Source organism: Phyllostomus hastatus, unplaced genomic scaffold (genome assembly GCF_019186645.2).
Source record: "Phyllostomus hastatus isolate PE091 unplaced genomic scaffold, TTU_PhHast_1.1 phas_contig_38, whole genome shotgun sequence".
In the NCBI taxonomy this organism is placed as follows: domain Eukaryota; kingdom Metazoa; phylum Chordata; class Mammalia; order Chiroptera; family Phyllostomidae; genus Phyllostomus; species Phyllostomus hastatus.
Genome location: NW_025333869.1, coordinates 10,363,266 through 10,390,332, shown reverse-complemented (window position 1 = coordinate 10,390,332; position 27,067 = coordinate 10,363,266). Strand labels below are relative to the sequence as shown.

Below are 27,067 nucleotides of genomic sequence, written 5' to 3'. Positions count from 1 at the left end.
CCAGGACTTGTGGGTTTTCCTCTGGCATTAAGGATGGCCTATACCTATCAAATTCTTCTTGTTTGAACTGTGAGTTGGAAAAATGGCAGAAGCAAGGCAGCTAGCTGCAGGGGAAGTGAGAAGGATACACTAAGAGAACAATTTTCAACCATTTAAAAATCTCATGGCACATATAAATTAATTACTAAAATTCTGTGGCACACTGAAAAATATATTGTAGTTTTTGCTGAATCTGACAAAAATAGGTGTAATTCTAATTCATTCACACTGGACAGCTATTGTTGTATTGGTTATTGTCATTTTTTAAATATGAGAACCTAAAAGGTCATTGCCCCAGACTAAATCATGTATTGCACATTTGAAAAATTCTTGCAGCACACTGATTGAAAATTGCTGCATTAAGAAATGCCTCCAGGAGATGCTGGGGCCTTGGTGACTCAATGTATTCAAGCAGCAGAAATTCTGTGTCAGTAGAGGGTGCTAGTTGGTAGAAAGAGCCTAGTAGAGGAAACCGAGGAGTGAGATGGTGCACTTTGCTCTAGGAAGGAAGTGATGCAACAATGTATATTTCTGGACCTATCTTACTAGTTCCTGAGAACTTTTCAATTATGGTTCAAATTCCCATGTATTCTGATAAGAAATCCATTTTTCCTCCAAGCAAGCTTCGGGTAGTCTCTGACTTACCTTGCAAGACTCAATGCAGGCATCTGCCTTCCATGTTGCCTCCACAATATTTTAGGCTTGGCTGAAGACTCACTGGGGCTGCTTTTGGTAGCAATGGATGGAAATTGAACCTGAACTGATTTTAACAAAAAGGATATTTGTTGGCTTCCTTAGTTGAGAAGTGAAGGAATGAGACTAGCCTTAGCCTTAACTGGATGCAAGGCTTGGATATGCACTCTGGACCTGACTTCTCTCACATTGTCATTTTGTCACCCTCTGGGCTGTTGCCAGTACCAGACTTTGTGTAAGATGGTGGCTTCAGTCCCCACATCTCCTTCTGGAAAACAGTGAGTTTCCTCCTCAGGACTCTCAGAGAAATTTTTTACTGAATGTCATTGGCTCTGTGTGACACATGCTTATCCTGAACAATCTCTGTGGCCAGAGTAATGTGAGGCAGTGATTAGTTTACTCCTCTTCTGAGACTCACCCAAAGCACATGGGTATAGAGGAGAGAGGGTGAGTGATTTTTAGAATATAGTTTGAGCAATATAGAAGTTTCTTTCTCATCTGTCTGCAGGTAAGCAGCCTGGGAGCCCAGGTTTTTCCTACATTGTTGCTTAACTATCCCTAGGTATTTTGTGTACATGGGTTTTGAGATGTTTCACCATCTATGCTACTCAGCAGTTGGAAACAGAAAAGAGGAAAAAGGAGGGCTTACCCCTTCCGGTTAAAGGCATCACCTCTGTATGCTTCAGTCCTGCTGGTCAGTTACTTGGCCGGTCATAGCTTCCAGGAAGATGAGGGAATAGTCTTTTTTCTGGATTTCTATATCTCCAGATGAAAAACAGAGGTTCTTTAGACATTGAAGGAAACATGACCCATGGGGACCATTAGCAGTCTCAGTTCCAGTCTATTCCTTTAGCCAATCAAATATCTGTGTTCCCTGCCCATTCTTCCAAAGCTTTGAAAGCCCTCTCCCTGAGGAAGGCAACCCCAAAAGATACCAACTGGCTTAACTTCATGACTTCATGCCAACCAGAGGGAGAGGGAAAGGGTGAGGCACATTTCTTCTGAAGGGCACCACTGAGAAACTGCATGCATCACTTCTGACATCTCAATGGACAGAGCTAGTCACATGGCATGGCTGGCTATCCAGTGTCCAGACAATGTTCTCTCTATTCTGAGTAGGCATGTTCTCAGCTAGAGGAGTTTTATTACTCCAGAGGAGAGAATATGAACTGGGGGACAACTAGCTGTCTCTGTCTTGGGGTGATCCCCCAAATGAAAGGGGGGATGGATTGTGGGGAGCTAAAAAGCAACAGATGTCTATTATAATGCCTCTCCTTTGTGTGCTGTGGCCCCTCTGTCTCTAATCATTCTGATTTAATTGTCTATTTGTCATTGCTGTCCCTGAATACCTCAACACACAGGCCTTGAGGTCAAGGCATGTCTGATTCAGCATGTATTCCAAGCTCATAACCTAAGACTGGCACTTGTTAGGGATTCAGTAAAATATTTGTGGATGAAACTGAGATGGTAATGGGTGTTCCTGGATAAACTGAATCTCTCTCTCTCTCTCTCTCTCTCTCTCTCTCTCTCTCTCTCTCAGCATCTATTAAATGCCAGGTCCTGGGAAGTCAGCATCTTTTTCTTTCAAGGATCTTATGGCTAGAGGAGTCTCTCACACTCTGGCTACTTTTTTGTCTGAAAAACAGATATTGTTCAACTAGTTGAAGCTCTCTGTTCCTGATGCATTGATGACACACTGACACATTAGATGTTCAATGTCTCCTTTTCAGAGATTCCCAGGCATGCTTTCTCCAGTGGCCATCTGTGTTTTGGGCTAGTTCATTGTTGTTTTACCCTTAGTCTATCAACAGCATCTTGTCATTCCACCATTCTGTGACTCTGGAGGGACTGTCAGTTTTAGTACAGTGCCTCCATACTCCCAGGAGGATCACATTGTCAAGCAGGGTCAGCAAGATTTGATTAGTGAGTCCAGAAATGTGAAGATGTGGATATAGGGCTGCCAGCAACCTTGTTTCCCAAGAGGAGACAGACTGTGTAAGGATAAATCTCATCTAGAGGGAGTCAGAAGGAAGGAAGAAGAGAGACAGAGCCTTGGCCACATCATATAAGCCTTTAGCTCTAGCAATGTCCAAAGTTGGAGTCAATAAATTCTCTCATTACCCTAAACTATACAATTTTAGCCCTTTTATCCAGGCTTCAAATCTGATAAACTATTGGTTAATAGGCAAGCCAGTTAACTTAAAGACAGCTAGGAAGCAATCTGATTCAGAATTTTTCTAGATTGTTATGATTTTCCTATTCTTTTCCAAGTTGCCTTTCCTACACTTAGACACATAACTGACAGCAGTTTTTGTGACTCACTTTCCAAAACATTTAACCTAGTTTTTATAGGAACAAAACTTTCTTTTTGTATTCATAGTCCATCAGTTTTTGTGCTATTTAATTAAATTTCATAGTTATAACATGTATACTTAGAATAAGTAACTTTGATACAAACAAACTCAACTGACTCTTGGTAAGCCTCAAGAGTCACTCAACAAGTGAAATCAGCAGTGTCCAGCTGGCCACCAGCATCTGGAAGGCTAAGGCCTTGACTCTTCCCTTCTCTCTTACAACTGTGAGTCCTGATTAAGACTTGTTTTTCTTTGGTGAAGATTCTTCCTGGGAGATATCATTGCTGGCCACAAATATTGCGTAGGCCCCAACATTGTTTGGCCAATGGGCTCTTCTACTTTCTGCAGTGACTATTTCAAACATCTTCCACTTCACTCATCCCTCCAAACTTTCTATCTTTCCCTTTCTGTCTCAGCACATGAGCTTGGCTTTTATTTCACAGAGGGAACAGAAACCATCAAACTTCAATTTCTAAACACAGTAAGTTACCTAGGACTGCCCCTGTCATTTCTTCCTGCTTCATGGAGAAGCCGCCCCTAGTCCTATTTCACATGTTTAGGATCCCAGCCCAAGGACCTTATGCCAGCAGTGGTTCCCACTCTTTTCAGTTCTTCATCCACTCCCTATGAGTCCTTCTCCCTGCTGTCAAATACACTCAACTTGTTACAATGTGCAGTGGATCTGTCTGTCTGGCCACCCAGCTTCCATTCCCCCTTCTGGGGAAAACATCTTGTGTGTGGTCCTTCTGGGCTGTGGGTGCTCCTAGAGAGATTCATTTGGCCAGGTATTCCTCTCGCCCTCCAAGGACAGAGGGCTCATGGTTGTAGCTCAGCCAAGTGAGCTCTTGCTCCCCTGGGACTTTGAAACTTTGCCTGAGAGGCATACAAAGGACAAAGAACTAGAATCCTTTCCGCGGTGGTGACAGGGTGAGACTGTGGAGTGGCTTCTGCTGTTGAGCAGCTGCTGTCTCAAGGAAACTGGCTCCTGTCTGAAAGGACTGAGGCAAACTCTCCAGTATTAGCTTCTATTCTGAGCTCCCTGCTGTCTTCCAACACATTCCCTTTTTGCTTAACTTACCCAGAGTTGTTTTCTGTTGCTTGAAATCAAGAAATACTATTACATGATGCAGCTTATTGAAAAACAAAACCAAAACAAAACATCTCTCTCTCTCTTGACTCCACGTCCATTTCCAAGTGACACCTTTCTTTCTTCTCCCCTTTATGGCTATGCTTAAAAGAGTTGTCTGTACCTGTGCTGTCCGTGGTTCTCTCCTCTGACTCATCCTTGCATCTACTCCAGTGGCTTCTGCTCCTATCACCTCACTGAAGCTGTTTGCTTTAAGTGGCCTGGATCACAGCAGTGTCTTAGTTTCCCTCTTTCTTGTCTGGCTGCTCTTTCTCAGTCCTTTGCCACTTGTTTACTCATAGTGCGGTACTAGAACCTTGTCTTCAATCTCCCTGAAAACCTTATCCACTCCTGTGACTTCAGGGACCTCTGTGCCTGTGATGCCCAGACCTCCTAGGAAACTCCAGTTCTGTATGTTCAACTTGCGTGTCCAGCTGGTGTGTCTTCCACCCCACTGCTCGCATACTGAACTCCTGAGCACACTGTATTTGCTCCTCTTTTGTCAGGGTTCCACGTCTCAGGAAATGGCACTTGGCCAGAGTGTCCTCTCTCTACCAAAGCAACCAACAAAACGAGCTCCCACACCATACAGTCCTGGCTTATATCCCCAGATCCTGACTTAGGAGGAGTCTGATAAATTTCTGATCAAATGACATAGCGGCAAGAATACTCCTGCAGAACACTTCCATAAACCTCACCTTTAGCACAGCCCTGTGAGGCAAGTATAATTATTGCCACTGCAGACGAGGAAGCCAACACCCAGAGGTATGGACAGTATTGACTTGGTGTGGGACTGAAGGGCAATTGAATGGACATGGGGGGGGCATTGGGATTGCAGTTTATGTCTGGCTCCCTATTCTGGGCTCTCCCTGAGTGGCCAGGGGGAACTTTCTTGACAAATGGAAGGAGAGGACTAATTGGACAAGAGGCTAAGGCCAGAGTGATGCTTAGAGACCCTGGGGGCAGGTCCAGCCAGGTTGCATCTGCAGGTATCTAGTGTGGTAGACATTTGTTGACACCCCAAGCAGGCCTCCTTGAAACACTTGAGGTAGGGGGCTCGGAGGGTTCTCAGATGCTCAGGGAGCTGGAAGTCCCAGGTTTCAGTCTCGGATCTGACACCAACTCTATGTAATCCCATGTAGCGCCTTCCTTCTTGGTGCTAAGTTGACTTCTCTAGAAAGAGACTATGAGTAAGACTTCTGAGATGTGAAAGGACAGGTCCTAATCCTGGGCAACAATGAGTGGTGGCCTTAGCAAACAAATTCCACATTTCCTCCCTTTGGCCAGGATCCCCCTGCCAGGCTGTGTGGTGGGAGGCCAGGGCCTGAAGCCTCTGCTTGGACACCTCTGCTGGCTTCCAGTGCTCAGTTCCCCAGGGCAGCCTATCTGCCAGGCTCTGCAATTGTGCCCTAAGACCCCACTGGAAAGGGTCTTCCTGAGAAGAATCCCAACCACTTCACCAGTGACTCAGTATCCAACTTGAGGTGGTAACTGACCAGGGTGGGGAGGAGTAGAGAAGGTAGGACCAAGGCTTCCAGGCCTTAAGAAGTAGGATTTCAGGCTAGGGGGAGTAGGCTGCAGTGTCTGTGGTTAAAGGCCAGGCAGGGAAGCACAAGGGCATGACCCACAGGGCCAAATGCTGTGCCAGATATAGTACCATCTGTTGTGTTCTTGGGCCCATGTGACAAACTGATGAGGGACAGTTTGGAGCTACAGACAGGAGCACTAAGGCTGGGAGGGGCTGCACATGCAGAGAACACACCAAGGTATGGGGTGGCTGGGTACTGGGTCAAAGCTCCACCTGCGGCATCATAACCCCCCTACGCCTTATAACCCCCCCTACCCCTGCCCTGGGGCTATGTGCCAGGCTAGCAGGGCTAATGGGACTGAGTGGTACAGGCTTCTGCCCAGGCTTTCCACTTTCTGCCTTGCTTGCAGGGCTGTGGGACTTTCTGTAGACCCCCTCCTGGTGCTCCAGTGGCAGTACAGGGCCTGGAGAGGCCAAAGTTGAGGCTGGGGCATGATGTCTTCCTAGACTAGAGGAGGTGTGGAGATGGCCACTGGACCAGAGAGGTGCAGACTCTTCAGCAAACAGCTGCACAAGCAAATCAGGGTTCCCTGGAGCTGGGATCAACGGAGGAGGGCCAGCATTGGGACCCAAATCTCAGAGACTGAGGCCCAGAGATAGGACAAGCTCCTCTTACCACTCATCCCTGGGGGTGGGTGGTAGGAACCCCTTGAGGGTGGAAGGGGTCAGGGGCAAGCTCTGGCCTGTGGTCATCTGTTGAGTCTGTGTGCCCAGAGCCTGGCCAGTGACTGTTGGAGATTGGAGGATGTTAAGGGAAATGAACACTCAGGACCCCAGCTCAGTAGGGTGTGCCCAGGCATTCCCAGGGCCTGGACTGGCTCCAGACATTTGTGGGGCAGGTGGGGAGGAAGCAGGGCATTTGGTGGATGCAGGGACAGCGGGAAGGGGTGCAGGTTCTGGGTGGGGACGCTCAGCTCACCCCTGTACGGTCATTGTGCAAGCCTGCTGTTGGGGTCCATGGGGCTGACTGGAGATTGAGTGCCCAGAATTGGTTTGGGGGGCAAAGGTGAGATCGAGATGTGGGCCAGGAAAGGGGTGGGAGCATACGGGCCTTAGTGGTGGGGCTGGGAATACAACTCTGGGGACAGAGTCAATGAGGTTGGGGTCTTGGAGGCTGGGCAGAGGCCTCAGCATACAAGGCTGGGAGCTTGGGTGGGGGTGGGGGGGCCGGAGGCGGAGCTCAAAGGACCAGGGTCGGTCTGGGAATCTGGAAGGATCCGATGGTGGGGTCCAGGTCTTGGAGAATGGGGGTCCGTAGGAGAGGGGCTAGAAGGATGCAGCTCGGTATCCCAGAGGGCGGGTCCTAGAGCTTAAGGGTATAGAGGGCAGGGTCGGAAGCTGGAGACTAGTGAAGGGCGGAGCCAGGGTGACGGAAGGAAACACTGCCTTCGCAGGACACGTGGAGGGGCGGGAGGCAAGGGGTCACTGGCCAAGCAGGCAGAAGGTGAGGCGCAGGGTTTGAGGGCGGGGCAATGAAGAAGTGGACTTGGAGCGGAGTCGGGGGCGGGTTGTACGTAGACGCCTGCGGAGGAGCGAGGGGCGGGCCCAGGTGAGCGGGGGCACCGCCCCCTGCGCCCCTCCTCTGCGCAGAAACCCCTCCCAGTCGTTCTCCCGCAGTACCTCAGTGGCTCCTCCGAAGGCTGGAGGAACCGGGACTGGCGGAGTGTGTAGCCCAAGTCGGGTTCGGCTCCATCTTGGGCCGCTAAGCTGGGCACCTGTGGCGGCCGCAGGAGAAACGCTTCCGCCTGCCTGCACTGCTCCGGGCGGGCGAGAGGGTGAGAGAACGGCTCGGAGCATGTCCGAGGGTGGGTCGGGGGGAACGGATGGCTTGGGTGGTGTCTTCCATTCGTGCGCCCCAGAACCCACTCCTCGCCTTTCCCTGCGCCCAGATCCTCCGCATTCTGGCCCCTGCCCGGAACTCAGCGCCCCCTATGGCCGTATTCGTCCTTCCATCTCTGCTCTCATTGCCTATCCCGTCTCCTCACCTGTTTACTCGGCCCATCCTCCCATTTACTCTGCCCTGAGACCCCGTCTCCTGCTTCCACCTCTGCTCCAGTTGCTTCTTCCCGCTCCCATTCCTTCTTCCCGCTCCACGTTACGCTCCGTTCACTGCCACCCCACCCCCGCCCCAAACCTCTCTTCCCTCTTGTTCCTACTGCTCTCCTCCCCTGCTTCCTTGCCCCACAGTTCCGTCTTCCCTCAGTTACTGGTTTTGACTACTGGTAAGGTCTTTAGCCTTGTTTTGGGGAACGTGTTGAGGACCTTCTTCCTGAGTCCGGATGGGCTTTCGGGCCTGAGGAGCAGAGAAGGGAGCCCTGCCCTGAGGCGGGGGGTGTGCTGTGGTGTGGTGTGGTGTGGTGTGGTCCGCTCAGGCCTGGGCGATTGGTGTGCAGAATGCAGCTGTGTAGGCAGTGTTTCCTGCAGGCTGGAACAACAGAAGGGCCTGTGCGTCCACCGCTGGTGTGACTATGGATGGGGCATGAGCCCATGGCGGTGTATGGGTGCCAGTGAGCTTGAAGGTAGGGGCACAGCAGCCACCTGGGCTGCTTCTGGTTTGGGGCAGCTGTGCCATGAGGGCTTACCTTCACCTAAGGTGTCTCCTGGGAAATATGGGCAAATCCTCCTCAGTGGAGGAAGCTCTGGGGCTTCTCTCTGGTTAGCAGAGCTGGGTTCTTGGGGCCACTAACCCAGGGTTACCCTAGAACCCTTTCCTGGCACAACTTTGTTCCTGGACATCTTGTTCTTAAAGGCCCCTCTCTGTGATGGGCAAGTTTTGTCCCCTCCAAACACTCCCTGTCTGGAGTGTTCCGTGCTGTGTTGCCCAACTTGGCCCTGAGTCTTCCTGTCAGGCCATTTCCTGCTGGGTTGAATCAGACCACCTGCTGAAGGTTGCCACACCCCCACTCTGCAATGAGGGATTTGTGAGCTGTGTTAACTGGTGCCTGGTGGCTAACGTCCATATTTTAGAATTGGACAGTTTTCTCTCCTGGCCACATGGGTTTGCCTTTCCTGTTTTGGTCTTGCTGGAAGCAGAAGTCACCACTCCCCTTAGGAGAGGAGGAGTAGGGCTCGAAATGGGCCTGCCTTGATTATTCCCCTTGGCAGACACCCAAAGGCCTGTGTCCCTGTACTGGGACGGCATAGCAAGAGGTAGAATCTTAGACCAAGTGACCTAGCAGTCTCTTTGGTTGGGTCAGTCTGGAAATTTCTGCAGAGCTGGGAACTTTTACTCAAAATGACATTGCTTGATGGCCGCATTCGAGCCTGGTTGCTCCTCCATGCACTGCTAAGCAGAACAGTGGCAACAGGACAGTCCTGTATTGGCTACAGGTGCTGGCCACTTCACAACTTTGATTGGCATCAACTGGGACAGGAGAGAGAACATTAAAGTGTCACCCAAAGAACACCAGGGGTCTTGGATACTTATATGTTCCTGTCTTTTATCCCGTGCTAAAACATCTTTCCAGAGCCTCTTTAGCATGAAACCAGAGCCCTTTCCATGGTTTTTAAGGCAGATGGGCATTTAGAATGCAGACTCCAAACTTGTGTGCATGTCTCTACATGTGTGTCCATGTATGTGTGCATGTCCTCCCCAATTAAGGTTTGAAATAGACTGGGAAATTTAGTGTGGTGATGAAGACACTAGGAACACTGGTGGTGGCTAGGTCTTAGGATGGCATGAAGATAGAAAGCAATGGGAAGTAAGACTAGGTGAATCTAAGGAGAGTCTCAGTGGCTTCCTAAAAGGGCTTTTTGCTGCCTTCACCCCTACCTCCACCCCTCAGTACAAGTCCCTATGATACCTTGAGCAGAAGTCACTTCTGTTGGAAGGGTAAAGAAAAGACTATTAACAATGATCTTTCGAGACAGTCCCTATGCCATCACATTTAGTCTTCACAAAACCCCTGCAAAGTGGGGATTTACTTTTGTTTTGCAGGTTGAGGAAACTGAAGCTGAAAGAGGTTAAGTATCCACTTGAGGATCCACTTGAAGGCATGTACACAAGAAGGGGAAGAGCCAGGGTTGGAAGCAGATTTCTTGGCCCACCTGCTCAGCCACGGCTCCAGTGCATATGTGGTCAGCTGTCATCCTCCCTGCAAGGCTCCTTTCCTTTGAGATAGGGGGTATGGGAAACCTCTTTCCCCGCCCCGAGGTAACTTGCATTACTTCCCGCAGAGCCTGGCTTGCTGTTAGGGGTGGGAAGACCAGGTTGTAGGAGGAATGATACCCTGTTGGGGTTCAGCTGTAGGTTCTCAAACATTTCTGAACTGCTCCAGGTCTTAGTTTTGTCATGTGACACTTGTGGAAGTGGGGTGAGGAAAGGAATGAACAAATACAGAACACTTCCCTCCCCATGGGGTCTTTGTTGTCACTGCTCTCTCTGAGTCACAGCTAGCCCTGGGCACTGGGTAGCCACCTAGTGAGACAGGCACGGGGGACCCTTGTCACTGATGGCTTCTTATTTGCTCCTGTTGGGGTCTGATGGCACCCCAGCCACACTCCACCTGGTTCCTCAGGGGGGCCAGGGGTTGGCTTGGTTCACTATGACCTTGTTGCCTAGGAGGGTCCAGGGTAGGTGGAGCTCAGTCAGAGGCTGTATAGGCTGTCCAGATGGGGCCTCCTTGGTGTTCTTAGACATGCAGCTGGGTGGCTGTCTGCTTGCCAGGGGCTGTCAGTGTCCATGGCATTCCTGGCTATCTGGCATACTTCCTATCCTCCTTGCTTTTGGGCAAGTCATTAAACCTCTGAGCTTTGACTTTCTCATCTATAGAATATGAATGATGACGTATCTTAGGAAGTTGCTCTGACAATTCTACAAGAGACAGTGCTAGAAAAAATATGGCACATCTGGCACAAGGTGGGCGATTTGGTACTGGGAGCTGATATCATCATCATCATTATCATCATCATCATCACCACCACCACCACCACCAGGATTGTTATTGGCCTTGTTGGCCTTCTCTGTTTATGTGTCTATCATTCACATCCTTGAAGGCAGGGCCTGGGTCATGGTCTCTCTCGGCTACCTGTCATTTTCGTGATCCTTCCAGGAACCAGTCTGGTGTTGGCCCCAAGGAGCAGCTAGGAGGGAACACTCTTGCCCAGCCTAGGGCTGGGTCTGGAACTGCTCAGTCTAGTATGGTAGTCATTAAATCACATGTGGCCAGTGCCCACTGTATTGGATAGTGCAGAAGAGAACCTTTTATTGTTGCAGGCAGTTGTGCTGAACTGGGATCCATAGCAAGCCTTGAGCTCTCAGGGCACCACAGCTTCAGAAATATCCTCACTGTTTGCTTGAACAGCCCCTGGCCATCTGCTGAGTGCTGACAGCAAGAAGTTTGTAATTATACAGAAACTGAGTTCCTGAGGGCCCTTCCCACATTCCCTTTCAGGTGGCCTTGCTCACCTGGCCAGGGTGGTTAGTTTTATGGCAGTTCTTATCAGCCCAGGGGTGGGAAGGCAGGACTGGGGTTGCCTAAACTGTCTTTGTTGCTTGCTGTCCTCGCCCTGTTTCTCCAGCCCATCCTGCCTGGCAGGGAGTCCCAGAGTGATGTTCCTAACTCACAGCTTTGGCAAGGGCCAGGTTGGCCCAGATGCCCTGACCCCACTTCTTCTGCGGCCCTGCCCAGCCCTAGCCCCAGCCCGCTGCTATTCCTCTTGGGTGCTCTGAACACATGCCTCTTGCCTTCTGCTCACCCTATTCCTTCTCCCTGGGCTCCCTTTCCCTCCTCTTTCTCCAGGCCCAACTTACATGGCCAGGAGCTTTCCTACCCCAGGAAGCCTTTTCTGATCCATCACACAAAGTGAGTGCTCTTGCCTTAGAAATGCCATCCCTCAGTCTCATTTTTGGTGCTCAAGCCTGTTCCTTTTTGGCTGACTCTTGTATTCACTCCTTCTTTCCACCAGGCATACAGCAGACATTCTCTGAGTATCAACTGTATGTCAGGTTAGGACGGGGTACTGGACAGACAGGGGAACAGGCTTTAGGCCTGCTTTAGAACAGCTTCAGGCTGGTGAAAGGTCCACGGTTGGCCAGACTCTTCCATCCAGGCCAGATAGTGCTCAGCCAGATATGGTGCCAGATCAGCTCAGGAAACCTTCCCCAAGAGGCGATGCTGAGGTTGAAGGGGCCAGTGCTGACATGAGGCTACAGATGGGTCAGTGGGCAAGTCCAGAGGGGTCTGTATAGCTGAAGGAAGAGACAGAAATGGCAGGGAAGGAGGGAGGCAAAGAGGGTGCAGGCACACTTGGCAAGAGGGGGTTTAAACTTTATGGAGGATATGTCTGATTGGTGGTTTGGGACCCATTGCCAGGGCAGAGCTGGATTTAAATTAGTCAGGGCCCCTCTGGCGTGCAAGTGCTCAGGAAATGGTTGTGGAATGAGCAAATGCTGAATGAGTTCTGCATGGAAAGGGCTGGTGTGGGGGGTTCTCTTCCTCTCCTTGGAGCCAGAGGCAGGAGTTGGGAAACTCCTGCCCTTTCAGACGCCAAGACTGAGTTCTAGGGTCAGAGAGAATGTGGGCAGGCCATGGGAGAACCTGGGCAGGTCTCAGTGTGTCCTATATTCATTGCTTATTTATCCCACAAACCTTCTCTCGACCCCTAGTGTGTACCAAGGAGTCCCCAGTCCAGAGCCAGGTGGATACTGAACAGCCGCGGGAGGAGCCAGGCTAGTATTCGTCAGTCGAGCTTTACTGGTTATGAAAATACAGCAATACTTATGTGCTGATTGACTAAGAGCTATATGAAGTGTCTAGTGTCTTGTCACTGTTTTGCTCAAAGCTCCCACCCATAAGGCCCCTGCACTTGCTCTTTCCCTGACTTCCCCTCCATCCCACAGTCCAGCAGTAGAGAGTCACCAGCCAGCATGGTGAGTGGTCTCCAGGACTCTATTCTTGGGATGGTTCTAGTCACTTGGTACTGGTTATTTGATATTTGTAGTGTCATGCCTGTATATATGTGTAATGACCTTGATTTGAAGTGTCTAGTGTCTTGTCACTGTTTTGCTTATGGCTCTGAGCCATTAGGAGGCTAGGACTGAAGCTCTCCCCACAGTGTGCCTAGCACCTTGTGAGCCCACAGCAGAGTCCAGCAGAAGTGCTGCCACACAACTCAACCCTGTTTCCTTCCTCTCTTTCCTGCAGGCAGTCATGAGCAGCAGCCACCCTGAGCCAGGTGCCCAGGCACCCTTGAGCCCCTGCCCACAGCCCCTGTCTCGGAGTTCTTCCAGCCTGCTGGGTGAAGGCTGGGGACAGAGGCCAAAGCTCCGAAAAAGTGCCAGCAGCACTGTATGGCAGGCCCAGTTGGGTGAGGCCAGCACCAGTCCCCAGGTCCTGGAGGAAGAGGGCCACCACGCTAAGAGCACAGAAGAGACACTGACCTCCAGCCCCAGACCATGGCCTGGTGCTGTGGGCCACTGGCGGAGCAGCACTGTGGGCAATGTATCTACCATGGGTGGTGGTGACCTATATCGCCTACATGCCCCCAGCACCGCAGCTGTACAGAGGAGCCACTCAGACCTGGTCCATAGCACCCAGACGCGGGGCCACAGTGGTGCTCGGAAGGCCAGCCTCAGCTGCTCAGCCCTTGGCAGCTCGCCAGTCCACAGGGCTCAGCTGCAGTCTGGCAGTACTTCTGGCCAGGGAGGGCAGGCCCCTGCCGGCCTGGAAAGAGACCTGGCTGCAGAGGCTGGGACTTCAAACTCAGTCTGGACGCTGGGAGAGAGTCAAGTGTGGGTGTCACCACTAGTCCTGGGAGGCACAACCACCCACAGCAGTAGCCCCAAGGCCAGGCCCAAAGCCACTAGGCAGTCAGCCACCACCTCTTGCCAAGCTCTGCCCCCAGTAGCTCAACTCTGTGGCCTGACGGAGGTGGGGGCCAGTGGCTACTGCCATGCTGTGCCTGCCCCTGGGGTCTTGGCCTTTCCCAAACTAGTAGCATCAGTAAGTGAATCTGGGCTGCAGGCTCAGCATGGGGTGAAGTTCCAGTATAGGTTACCTGGGGGTCTTCCTGGGCATTCCCACTGCTGTGCCCATCCCTGGGATCCCACTGGGTTAGCTATGGAGCCTGGTGCCAGGACCAAGGATGTGTGGACCATGACCTCAGCCAGTGACTTGGCCCCAGTGTTGATGTCCCCTCTGTCGGCACAGGATGCTGGTGTACAGGTGGCCCCCATGGCAGAGTGCAAGGCTGTGGCTACCAGCCCACCTCTGGAAGCCCCTGTGGCCCTGCACACATTCCCAGAGGTGACTTTGGGGTCCAGCCTGGAGGAGGCATCATCTCCTGTGCAGGATGTGCGATGGGATGCTGAAGGCATGACGTGGGAGGTGTATGGAGCTGCAGTGGACCCTGAGGTGCTTGGTGTGGCCATTCAGAAGCACCTGGAGATGCAGTTTGAGCAGCTGCAGCATGCACCTGCCAGTGAGGACAGCCTGTCTGCTGAGGGCTGGAGGGCGCCACTACGAGCTGTCATGCAGTCTTTGAGGCGTCCCAGCTGCTGTGGCTGCTCCAGCGCACCCCCTGAGTGAGGAATTGTGGCCCTAAAAGCTGTCTTGGGCCCATGGACTCAGCCCCCAATAAGAGACAGTGGAGACCATGTGCTCTTTGGACCCACTGGCAGCTGTGGACACATCTCTGCTGTAGGCTGCTAGCAGACCACAGGACTTTAGCCTGGGGACTTCTTGCTATTTGCAACTGTGCTGGGTTTTAAGGGCTTGATTCCTGAGAGCCACATTTCTGCACATCTGCGCTCTAAACTTAGGGACAGAGTTTTAGCACTGTGCATCAGGGAGATTCTGATTTTTCTGTAAAAATAATTGCCTTTTGTTCAGTCTCTTCAGATCTCTGCCATGATTTCCCTCAGGACTCTCAGCGGCTTAATTTTAGAGCAGGGCTGAGACATAATGAATCCTTGGCATGAAATGTGGGGCCCCAAATGACAGAGATTGGCCGGGTCTTTAGGGAAGTGAAATGACACTGTCAAAGGCCTCCTGGGTGCCACGTACCATTTGTCACTTGTTGAGTCTTCAGCTCTTCACCCTGTGTTACAGACAAAACCACAGACATTTGGCAGGGTTCTGGCTGACATACTTTAGCTAGACAGCTTGAAGTGGAGGGCTAGGATTCAAAGCAGGGCTGGTGGAAACCTGGGTTGTTTACCTGCAGCATGCCTGGTCAGTCAGGGAAGGGCAGCCATGAACAAGAATTTACTGAGGCCACATTCTGTGCCAGCTTCTATGGATTCCTTGGGAAATGTGACAGGCTGTGTGTGCCCTTACTGTGCTCACATTACGGAAGAGAGGTACACCTCAGTATGAGGGTGCTGAGCTTTACAGAAAGTCCACAGGGTGCTTGTAAGAGCCACCTGCCTTTTAGGTCATTGTGCCACAGGAACAGGAGGACAGGTGGCCAACTGTCCCCAAATATGTCACACCTTCTGAAATTGCACCATTATCACCTCATTCCTTAATTTAGGGCTTTATTTTCAGTGGGTACAATTCTTCAAAGAAGAGAGGGCAGGAATCAATGGGAAAAGAGGATCCTTGAGTGGGGTCTGCCACCTGGTGGGAAATGGCAGGAGCTGTGAGGCTGTGGGGGGCAGGGAGGCCTGTGAGCCAGGGGACTATGGGAGTGGGAAAGCCCAGGACACCAGGGCACAGCCTGACTTTATTGCCCAAGGATCTCTCCAGGACTGTGGAGGATGTGAGTGGGCTTGGGTCCTCATCCTGGGGCTTCAAGTTGAAAATTTCAGCTCCTGAGACAGTCTGGCAGCCCACCCTGTGAGGGAGCCAGAAGGTTAGTGTCCTGCCCAGGGTCATTGGGCACGGGAGGGGTGGAGTCTGAGTTCACAAGCAGCTTTGCCCATGATGTGGCCCTGTTTTGGGCCCCCTTTTGCACCTGGGAACCCAGGACCTGACAGGAGGCTTTTACCCGCCGCCAGGGACCTGGTACCACTGAGGTAGAAATAATTCAGGCAACCCTGGGTTAATTTCACAAGCAAGAGTGACATGCTAAGGGGCCAAAGGAGCAGGTGAGAAAGGCGTGCTTCAGATTGAAAGCCTTCCAAGGCCCCTCAGTGGGCTCTACCCAGAACCATGGCTTTCACAGTTCTAGCTGAGCTTTGTAAAATGCCATACCTGCTTTAAAATAACAGCAAGTCAGAACCACTTTTGCCAGTGGGGTAGGGACAGAAGGTTAGGTGTGAACAGCAGGAAGGGACTTGACCTAGCTTCCCTTTTAAAAATATGACCAGGCTGGTTTTTTGTGTAGTCATGAGGCTCTAGGCACTGTCTAGCTCAGAGCCTGGACCTGTCCTCTTCTGTGTGGTATAGGGTAGGCACATCATGCTCTCGGGAGTGACACATGGGTACTGGGCTGTCTTTATGCCAAGCCCTGAGCAGGCTCCAAGAGCCTCAACTTCATTGGGCCAGACTGGAGAGAGCAAATCGCTGTGGGGACATTAAGGGAAGGGTATGGAACAGGACTGGGGAGGTCATCTTCCCACAGGGCCACAGCTAAGCAGGGTCTTGAGGACACAGTGGGTTTGGACAGGTGGGCAGAGGGTGAGGGGTGTGCCAGGCAGGCAGAGAACAGCCTGGTCAGGGGTTCAGAGGTCCCTGTCCTGCCTGGGCTGTGTTGAGTCACTGTAATACAGGCTATTTGGGGGTGTTGGGCTGGGAGGCTGGCAAAGGAAGTCCCCATTATGAGGATCCTGGAGTGAGGAAAGGGACTTAGGGGAGGTGTGGAAGGGGTGGTAGAGCCAGATTTCATTTAAAAAATAGCCCTTTGGCTGCCATTGGATAGATTAGTGTGGAAGGCAAGGACCCAAGGGAATGGGGGCGTGGGAACCAAGGAGGGACCTGTTAGGGACAAAAACACACACACATGGTGTGGTGGATTCAGGAAGGAGCTCCAGGAGGCTGAGGAGCAAAAGGAGGTGAAGCTACCACCTGTGACAGGTGGGAGGTTCTGGAGGGGAAGGTGAAGGGCCACATGCCATGGGGCTTGGCTGGGACCAGTGAAACCTTTCATGGAGAGACTTTCTCCTGTGTCATATACAGATTCTCATGAGTTCACTCTGGCCAATGTGTGCCAATCTGTGCCACCTCCAGGCAGAGAACCTGGCATGCCAGCATGTCAGGCTGGGCCAGGCCATTAGTGGGAATGGGATAGCTGAAGCTGCCTACCCACTTATATTGACTGAGATAAATTTCAGGGTGGTGCCTGGAGAACACCCTCCTGGTTAAGCTTGCTGTCCTGAGACAACAGGAACTGTGCCCTTGTCCTCACTAGCCATGCTGCATAGCCGCAGCCCACTGTGGATTGACTGTAGGTTAATTTCTGAATTTGTCCTGGAGGCAGAAATTGCCCCTGCCTCCCACCCTTGGTTGCTCCCTGGGCAGTCCTGACTGGCAGTTGTCTAGGGTCTTGGGACATGGCCACCAACCTGGTTTACAGGTCTCTCAGACTCTGGATTTCTGATCAGACTTTCCAGGTCCCCTTTAGGTCCTGCTCTGGGAGGTGGTGGCTTTCATTATTTGTACATTTGCTTTGAACTTAAAGTAGTAGAAGTCAGAGCTTTGCCTGGGAAGGGTTGTTGGTCCTGGCTGGTCTTCTTTTTTTTTTTTTTTTTCTCTTCTTTTTTTTTCTGGTAGATTCTATCCTTTGGAGCAGATTACTAGAGTTCTCTGCCCAGGCAGGAATCCCCCTCCCTTCTATCCCTGTCTCTCCTTCCTGGCCGCCTTCCAAGCCCCCAACAGCTGAACCCTGGCTTTCTGGAGCTTGTCCCCTCTGGGCCTTGCCCGGACACAGGCTGCCATCACCCTTGTAAGGGAGTCACTAGTCACTTGGGGGGAAGCTGTTCCTGCTAGAGTATAAGATGCTGCTGCCCTGAGGACACAGGACTGGGAGGGTGGAAAAGCAGATAATGGTCTGGTCCCACTGACAGCACCTTCCCTGTCAGCTGCATTGAGTCTGTGATTCCTAGAGGTGCTGGATTCTTATTTAATAAGGGACCAACAGACATGCCTTTCCAATGCAGGTCTTGGCACTTAGGACATGAGAGTGGGGCACACTGTAGTTTAGTGGGTGAAACTTGAGTTTGAATCCTGGGTCTCACCTATAGCCATGAGATTTTGGACAAGTTACTAACTTTGCTGATCCTCAGCATCCTCCTCTGTAAAATGGGTATGATAATGGTGCCTCCTTAGGTTTCCTGTGAAGAGTAAATGGAATAACCCCATAAGGCGTCTTGGCACTGAGTTAGCACTCAGCACATGTGCTAGTGGTATTGGAGGCCACTTCTGTAGCCATAGGCAGGGCCTAGCTCTTGCCTACATTCTGTCTTCTTGACCATTCCACATTCACAGCCTCTTCCAGCTCCTTTGTTCCCTGACTTGCACCTTGCCTGGGACATGTGTGCTCTGGCTTTAGCCATCCAAAACTGTAGTTCCCAGAGCCATGTTGAGGACCATCTTATCCCTCATTGCTCACTGGTCTGGGGCTGGGTTCCCTGGAAGCTTGTGCTGGGATGAGGATTCTGAGTTTATTAATGAAGAGGGAGAGGGAGCACAAGGTGGAGAAGGGATAGAGGCCCAGTCAAGAGTGCAATTTCAGGTAGATTCCTGGCTTAGCCCAGGTCCCACAGGGGAACCCCGGGTCCAGGTTCTATTTTGAGGGTAAGGGTCACCAAGGGTGGGGGTGCAGTAAGCTCCAGACACTTCCGGCTCTGGCATGCAGGCTAGAAGCTCCAGGAGCCCAGGGCTGGGCTCTGCACGGGGTTGTAGGGCTTATCCCAATGGAAGGGTGCACAGAAACCATGGGTATCTGAGGGGTCTGGGGGCATACTTGCCAACAATTGCATTCATACTTGAGCAGCCCTTCATACAGTAAACTTTCATGGAGCCCAAAGCCCACAAAATGCCCAAACTCTCTCTGTGAGATACTCTGAAGTAGTTCTGTCTCATTTGTGCTCATGCCAAGGGACCCTGGTTACCAAAATGCAGAACTTTCCTTGTGCTCATGTTAAATCCCTTCTCATTCATCATCTTGGCCTGGCCCAGTTTTTTCATCTGAAGATAGCTCAGACTCTTTATCAGTCTATATCCACTTATTAGGCAGTGCAGAGCCAGACAGAGCCTAGGGCCTGTGGCTAGGTTGCCCTGAGGTCAGCACTGGTCCTCATGTCCCTATGAGACCACACAGTCATCATTGGCAAATTTGTTAAAATTTGTTAAAATTTGTTAAAAATCATGCTTCCTTCCCTTTATGACAGGGTCTGCCTTGCCTTAACCCTCCTTCTCCAGGAGCAGTTCCTCTTCCTGTGGTGTGTGCCATTTCTCCCTGAGCAATTGCTGGCTCTGGCTCTTGGCATTCCTGATTTTCATGAGTCTAGGCCCTTCTGACACACATGTCCTTTCTCTCCTTTGGTGAAAATTAAAATGTTTGAACTTGAGGTAGCTTTTGAGCATCTCACTAGAGAAGGCAGCCTCCTTGGGATACTCTGGGGTGTCCTATCCCCAGAATGTCAGGTTTCTATCACTTTTGCCTCAAAAGAGAAAATAATTGTCAGTGGTCCTGCTGGGTGACTGGAGAGGCTTTGATCAGGCTGGAAGGGGATCCCAGCAGTTCTTAATTTTGGTGACCCTTACTGGGGCTTGAGTGGCTGGGTCACCCAGTGGGCAGGTATATGGGTATTGCCCATCTGCTGGCCTTAGGTGGGCCACCTTCTCTTTCATGCTTTCAGAATTTTCTTTCTTGGCTTGTACTTAGGTTGTGGCATGGCCTGGGAATCAGTTGGGACACACCTTGTTGTCCCATCTCTGTGCTTCTGTCATGTGTGGGACTGGTCTTGTGTCTAGGAGCTAGGAGTTAGGAGAATGAGCCTTTTTTCTTTGCGCCGGGTAGACAGCTGAGAAGGTGCCCATTGAGAAGCATAAGCAAGGCCCAAGTAGGAAGCCTCTGTTGGGGCTGGCTTTTCCATGGCTCACCAAGTAACTAAACTTGGGGTGCTGGAGCCCAGCTGGGAAAGAGTGGAATTATCCCTTCATCCCAGGCCTACATGGCTCTTCATCTCTAGCCTTATGCTTCTCCCTCCCTCAAGTCACTTCTCATTTTTTAGCAGTCAAGGGTTTGGGAAGATGGTGACCAAGTGTGTCATTTTGTATTCAAGCTTTGTGGCTTTCATCAGCCCAGCCTATGTCTCTTGAGGAAGACTCTCTGGTTTGATTTTTTTTCCCTTCACAATTGAGGGTATTCAGGGAGTGGGGAAAGGGCTTCTTCCTGTGAAAATTCCAACCTCTAAACTTCTCTATCCTGCAAAACATCTCTGTCTCCTGTAGCATCCCTTGGGTGAGGCCCACATCCTCCTAAGTGGTCATACCACTGGGCTGGGGAAGGGGAGGCAGGAGCCAATTGGGCTGTCATCTCAGGCCTGGGACATAGAGCACTACTGGAGACATCAGGAACACTGCCTGAGCTTTGCTGAAGGGTAGGGCAGCCAGGTGGGAAGTTGGATCCTGCCTTTATTTGAATTATTGACTTTTTAAATTTATTTTTTGCATTAATTTTGATTTAAAAATATTGCACTGCATTTATCTTAATTACCAAGTCTTCTGTCCACCCCTTACATTTTGTGCCTAGTCCCTGCCTGGGCTCCTCCTCTCCCAGGGCTTTAAGTCCCCTTGGCACCCTTTGGTCATAGAATTGGGGCTAGGAGCAAGGAGACCTCCTTTTCTCTGACCAACCTATGACCACCCCACATCCCTACCACTGGCGGGTGCTGAGCGGTGCTGGGGCAGGATGGGATCCTGGGGCTGGCTGGGAGGGTCGGCGGGTCGGCTGTGCGGTGTGGGTCCCAGGGAGCCAGGTGGGGTCCCTCCTGTGGGGTCTCTCACAGGGGTCCTACTTAGTGCAGGTCACAGAGCAGCGTGGTCCACTGGCGGAGCTCTGATGTCCCCTAGTGACCATGGAGCCACACACCCTCACCAACTGGGAATCCCGTGGAGTGACCTGACCTCCCGCAGGACCCGTCCAGAGGGCGGAGGTTGGCCAGTCACGGGCAGTATTGCAGTCCGATGTGGGACTGGGTGAGGGAAGGTGATCCTTGTGCCTTGTGCTCCTCGCCACCCGCCACCCTTCCTCTGGACACTCTCTGCCCACCAGGTCTCCTTCTAGCAGAAGATCACCAGAGAGGAGTACAGAGGTGGAGATGCTGGGAAGAATGGAGAGGGTGGAGTCCAGGCAGAGATGTCAGCGGCCTGGAGGGGCACGGAATGGAGGGAGAGGGAGACAGCTTCACTTACACCTTTGATTTGGATGTGAATTATGCATGCCAAGGGGGCTGGATGTAAGGGCCTTTGTCAGTGGACCCTAAATAGGTGTATTTTCATAACCCTATGACTTACCTTTTGTTTAAAGTTGCCTAGAGCCTCTGAACTTCTCTGTGGTCACACACTAGGGGCTCCTCTGCCTGGGCCATGGGAAAGCAGTGTGGGCTAGGACTGGGCCTTCTGGTAGTGGGCCTGACCCTGCCTGGCAGAAGAGACCCCGCCCCCCCGGGAAAGTGTGTGGGGGCAGTGGGCCGAGGAGGGGATGGAAGTTAGAGTTGACTGTCACAGAAGGACTGAGGCCTAAAGTTCAGAGGTGGGGCTGATTCTGAAGGTCTTCTCCCTCGTCATTCCTTACCTGGCATGATCTCCACCCACTCCAACTGGTGCCAAGGCCAGTGAGGTCTGTCAGGGGTGATGGCAGCCAAGAGAGAGCTCAGAGGGAGAGCCTATTCCTGACAGCAGGTCAAGCAGGAGGACAGGGTGACAGCCTCACAACTGAAGAGTGGCTGGGTGTGCATGGAACTGAGAGAGAGAGCGCAGCCTGCACAGGACTGAGCCTCTCTTCTTCAGTAGGGGAGAGGGGACTGTGTCCAGGACAAGGACTCCTCTCTCATTCCATGCCCACAAGGCCTCTCAGAGGTGGCATCTCCCTTAGGACATTTTTGGCTACAAGTAATTGAATTACGAACCAAAAGTTATATAAAAAATTTGAATGTTTAATTTCTCACTTAATTCTTAATTTCATTTAATAATTTAGAAGGCCACTGTTCTAGAGTAGGCACAGTGGCTCAGTGAAGACATTAGGAATTCAGAGTCTTTCCATAATTTTGTTCGGTCATCTTCAACATGTTCTCATGGTCACAAGATGGCTGCTGTACCTCCAGATGTAATATTTTCACAGTAAGGAAGAAACTTATAATCTGCCTGAAGAAGTTACTGGTATACACAATTAATTAATTGAAAAACATCAGGTTTTCATATTCTGTCAATGAATGAAAACAATGATAATATTGGCTGCCATGTTCTGACACTAAACAAACGGCGGAAGCAATGACGATGTTTCTCATGCATTATCTTCTTACAATTAGCCCCACTTCACAATAACAACTGAAATTCAGAGAGATCAAGTAACTTGCCCTGTTTTATGACCTGGAAATGAAGAAACTGAAATTCAAACTCCAGTTGATAGGGGACTCAAGACTTGGAAAATTTTAGCTTAAGGTAAAAAGCCGTAAGTCTAGCAAGTAATGTGTATGTTAAGCTTTTGTTTCAGAAACTACAGATAAGGCCCATCCTGGCTCCCGGGAAAAGCAGCTGACCTCCTGGGGCATTGGCTAGAGATTACCGCCTGGGGACAAGTTGGAGGCATCCAGGCCTTTTGTGTGACCCACCCTCCTTGGGAACAGCTAACTGCCACGAACAGGAAGGCTGCAGCTTCGCTCACCTAATCCTCCCTGAATTTCAAAGCCCTCACCGCACTTGCTTGTCCTCCCCCACTCCCTTATAAAAGATATGGTCAGGAAAGAGAAGGCAAGATGGTTTGTTAGGGTATGAACCGCCATTTTCTCGGATCGCCGGCCATCTGAATAAAGCACCCATAAAAAATTCAATCGCTGTCATTGCTCATTGGGTTTGGTAGTGACAGGCAGCCCAAACGCCGGTGTCTTTTCTGGTTACACAGTCTGTGTGAAATTAGGGCTGGCTTTTTGTCTTTTTAAAAATGAAAGTGAGAGGGAATAGTAAGAAGCTAGGAAAATTCCTTGGTAAGTGGAATAGAGAAACAGACAAATAGCTCAACAAACTGGCCCAGCAATTTACAGCCAGATACAAAAGGTCACCTCCTTAGAGATAACATCTAGGCCCAGCAAAGCAGCAAAACTAGGTGGGGGATACCAGAACCAATTATAAAGACTAAAGACCCCCTGCCCTGTCACTGACCAATCAGTGGAGACCATGACCCTGAAAGGGCACAGCTGGAGAGCTGATGAATATTCTGCTGAAACCCTCTCCTGAGACCTCCCCTAAGATTCCTGCCTGCAAGGGAGAGATAATAGCCTCCAGACAAAGGACCCAGAGCAAGCTCTCCCTCTGAGAAGCTGCTGTCCCTCTGAGAAGCTGCCCACCCCATTCTTTTTCTCCTCTTGTTTCCCCACAGGAGTCTCCTAAACAATAAGGCCATGCACAGCTTGGCCCAGGCTAATCCCCTGAATTTATCCCAAGGCTGCCCTTTTTTCTGATTTTCCAGTGAGCTAAGGCAGTCCAGGCTAGGCTCTCCTGCTGCGTCTTCTTGCTAAGCTTTTTCCTTGTTTCACTGTCCCCAGCTTTAATAAACATACCATCATAATCTAGTCACCTGGACTTGTGTTGTGAATCTTCTCTACACAATGTCAAGAACCCACACTTCCAGCTGGCCCTAGGCATATGTGCTCAGGGCCAGCCCCCCTGTTCCATAACAGAAGGAATACATATTTAAGATATGAATTTCAAAAGTATAGACCTTGGCTTTTGTTTTTAAACATTGTACATGTTCATGATAAGAACTTCAAATAGTGCAAAGTGTACAGTGAAGGTCTGTCTCTCTTCCCACCTTGCAGTTCCTATAGTTAACACTGTAATTTCCAATGGTCCTCCAGGAAATTTCCTCTGTAATCACAGCTCAGATTTCTAACTATTTTATACAAATGAGATCATCCTAGATACTATTCTGCATTTATTTCTAAGAATTAATGTATCTTGTAGATAATATTGCCATGTATAGATTTTACCTCCCTTCTCATGGGCATATTAAATACAGTGAGGTTCTACTGGACTTTATGTTGTTTCCTATATTTTTGCTATTGTAAAGACCATATAAAAATAAATATCCTTGTATGTATAGTTTTGTGTATATGTGTGAGAATATCTGTAGGATAATATTTCAGGAGTGGTGATATAAAATGTCTATGCATATTGGCAAATTGTTCTCCAAAAAGATTATACCAATAATAATACATGAAAATTTGTATTTCCTCATATTCATGTCAACATTTGAGTGTTATCAAACTTTAATATTTTGGCTAACTTTATAAGTGAAAGGATGGTATATTAATAAATCTTAATAATATTTTGATTTTACAATTCCTTTAGTATGAGTAAGGTTGTGCTTTGCCAGACTGCCTGGGTGAGAATTCCCATTTGATACTCTCAGGTCCTATGATGTTGAGTAAGTTGCTGAATCTCCTGGACTTGAATTTCTTCATCTATAAAGTGGGATTTGTAGATGCCTTATTAGTTGGATTTCAGGGTTTAAGGGCATCTTACATGTACAGTGTTAGCATAGTACCTAGCTCAAAGTAAAGGCTAAGTAAATGTTAGCTATTAATATTATCTAATATATTTACTGATCACTTGAATCTATTTATGATCTGCCTGTTCATATCTATTTTTCATTTTCATTGGATATCTCTTTTTCTTATTGATTTTTTAGAGCTCTTTGTATAGTAATAACATAATTTCCTTTTACCTATATGATGTCTGTCTGGAAAAACTCTAGCCATTTAATATAATAAGAATGGTCTACATGACATCAATGTAACCTGGCAGCCAAAGAGAGTGGACTGGAATGCACATGTGTGAATAATGATGACTTCACTGTACTGGTCAGTGGGGGTGGTAGAGACTATTCAGTGAGCATGTGTACTTTGTGGCTGTTACATTCAAAATAACTGAGTGAGTGGAGCAATGAATCTGCATCAGATTTTGTGTTAAGCTTGAACATTCCTCTGTCGAAACTATCTGGATGATTCAGAAGGCCACAGCTACAGGCAACTGGTGATTGGCAGCTTCATCACAACAACATGCCCTCTCATACATCACATCTCATGCAGAATTTTTTGGCAAAACATCAAGTCACTCAGATGACTCAGCCCCTGCTACAGCCCAGAGTTGGTGCCCTGTGATTTCTGTTTTTTCCCAAAACTAAAATCACCTTTGAAAGGGAAGAGATTTCAGACCATCAATGAGATTCAGGAAAATACTATGGGGGTAGCTGATGGCTGGATATTTTCTGGACAGACTTCATAAGTTACAAGTTTTTGTTTGTTTACATTTTGGAGGGGTGTTAAATTTTTTTTATTGGAAAACAAATATACAACTTGGAATGGATTTGAGACAAATTGTGCCATAAGCAGATTTTCTTTAAGTGCCTAAACAAAATTTAAAAAGCAAGTAACAATAAAAGAAAATGTTTCTGGTACAGGACCAGCAATACAAAAAAATAGTGTATGAGTACCTGAATAATACACCTATTTTGCAATAGTGCGACTTTAAGTACATATTGTTGACTGTCCATAGTCCTTGCAGAGTTACAACTCCACACTGCAACAACAATATGCTGATAGTTCCTAAAGAAAACTACTTTAAAAAAGGCATTATCCAGATGTTCCCTCATTTAACCAACTCCTCCTAAGTTTAGATGTGCAGAAGGGCTTAGATATATCCAGAGTAAGCCACATGTAACATGTTACTTGATCAGTTTTCTAAAATAAGAGTTCAGGACAATGACAATAAGGGAAGAAAATATGGAGGAATGAAGTCCTAATTACTATACATGCATATTTTTTTTACAGTAGGGGAAACCTTTTACAGATAAGTTACAAACAAAGAAAAGGCAAATAAACAATTTTGTACAAGAAATTTAACACATTCTGTACAATGCCTTCACTTTGCTGTCATCATTTGTACAAACTCTTTATAGTTTACTTGACCATCACCATCAATATCTGCTTCTCTGATCATTTCATCAACCTCTTCATCTGTTAAATTCTCTCCAAGGTTTGTCATCACATGGTGAAGCTCTGCTGCAGTGATGTAGCCATTGCCATCCTTATTAAACACACGTAATGCTTCTCTAATTTCTTCTTCACTGTCTGTGTCTTTCATTTTTCTTGCCATCATTGCCAGAAATTCTGGGAAGTCAATTGTGTCATTACCATCAGCATCTACTTCATTAATCATGTCCTGTAACTCTGCTTCTGTGGGATTCTGCCCAAGAGACCTTGTTACAGTTCCCAATTCCTTTGTTGTAATAGTCCCATCACCATCCTTGTCAAATAGTGAAAAAGCTGCTTTGAATTCTGCAATCTGCTCTTCAGTCAGCTGGTCAGCCATGCTGCTAGTGCTGCCAATCTCTGAGGCTTGACTACACAACCATTCAGCTCGCTTGCTCCACTTGGACTAATCTGTTTACATTTTAATAGACTTTATTTTTTAGAGGTTTTAAGTGCACAGCAAAATTGAGAGAAAGATACAGAGATTTTCCATACACCCCTGCGTGCCAAGCCCCTGCAACCAGACCTTCCCCATTACAAACATCCCCCACCAGAGTATTACCTTTGTTACAATTGATAATCCTACACTGAAATATCATTATCACCCAAAGACCACAGTTTACATTAAGGTTCAATCTTGGTGCTATCTATCTTATGGGTTTAGACAAGTATGTAAGGATAATATACACCATTATAGTATTGTACAGAGTGATTTTACTACCCTAAAAATTGTCTGTGCTCTTCTTACTCCCTGTCCCCTCTGAACTCTGGCAACAGCTGATCTTTTTATTGTTTCTGTAGTTTTGAGTTTTCCAGAATGTCTCATAGTTGGAATCATACAGTATGTAGCCTTTTCAGATTGGTTTCTTTCACTTAGTCGTATGCATTTAAGTTTCCTCCATGTCTTTTCATGGCTTGATAGCTCATTTCTTTTTAGCACTGAATAATATTTAATTGTCTGGATATACAGTTTATTCATTTATGCCCTAAAGGACATCTTCATTGCTTCTAAGCCTCGGCAATTATGAATGAAACTGCTGTAAACATCCATGTGCATGTTTTTGTGTGGACATGTTTTCAACTCCTTTGGCCAAATACTAAGGAGAGCAATTGCTGGATGATATAGTAAG

General features: G+C 49.0%; 2 protein-coding genes across 5 annotated transcripts; one reads left to right on the top strand and one right to left on the bottom strand.

Annotated features, from left to right (window-relative positions):
• The first annotated feature begins 7,182 nt into the window (after nucleotides 1-7,182).
• Nucleotides 7,183-14,635, top strand: GPRIN2 (G protein regulated inducer of neurite outgrowth 2). 4 transcript variants are annotated; one of them, XM_045842146.1, is made up of 3 exons: nucleotides 7,274-7,575; nucleotides 9,738-9,953; nucleotides 12,946-14,635. In XM_045842146.1, the coding sequence occupies exons 2-3, from the start codon at nucleotides 9,873-9,875 to the stop codon at nucleotides 14,326-14,328; spliced, it is 1,464 nt and encodes a 487-aa protein (XP_045698102.1). In that variant the 5' UTR covers nucleotides 7,274-7,575; nucleotides 9,738-9,872; the 3' UTR covers nucleotides 14,329-14,635. The 4 variants fall into 4 exon arrangements, with proteins under 4 accessions (XP_045698104.1, XP_045698102.1, XP_045698103.1 ...); XM_045842148.1 differs by lacking the exons at nucleotides 7,274-7,575; nucleotides 9,738-9,953 and adding an exon at nucleotides 7,183-7,244; XM_045842147.1 differs by lacking the exon at nucleotides 9,738-9,953.
• Nucleotides 14,636-25,673: 11,038 nt separating this feature from the next.
• LOC123821009 (calmodulin-1-like) lies at nucleotides 25,674-26,286 on the bottom strand. Its single transcript, XM_045842242.1, has one exon. The coding sequence runs from the start codon at nucleotides 26,275-26,277 to the stop codon at nucleotides 25,828-25,830; it is 450 nt and encodes a 149-aa protein (XP_045698198.1). The 5' UTR covers nucleotides 26,278-26,286; the 3' UTR covers nucleotides 25,674-25,827.
• Nucleotides 26,287-27,067: the final 781 nt, after the last annotated feature.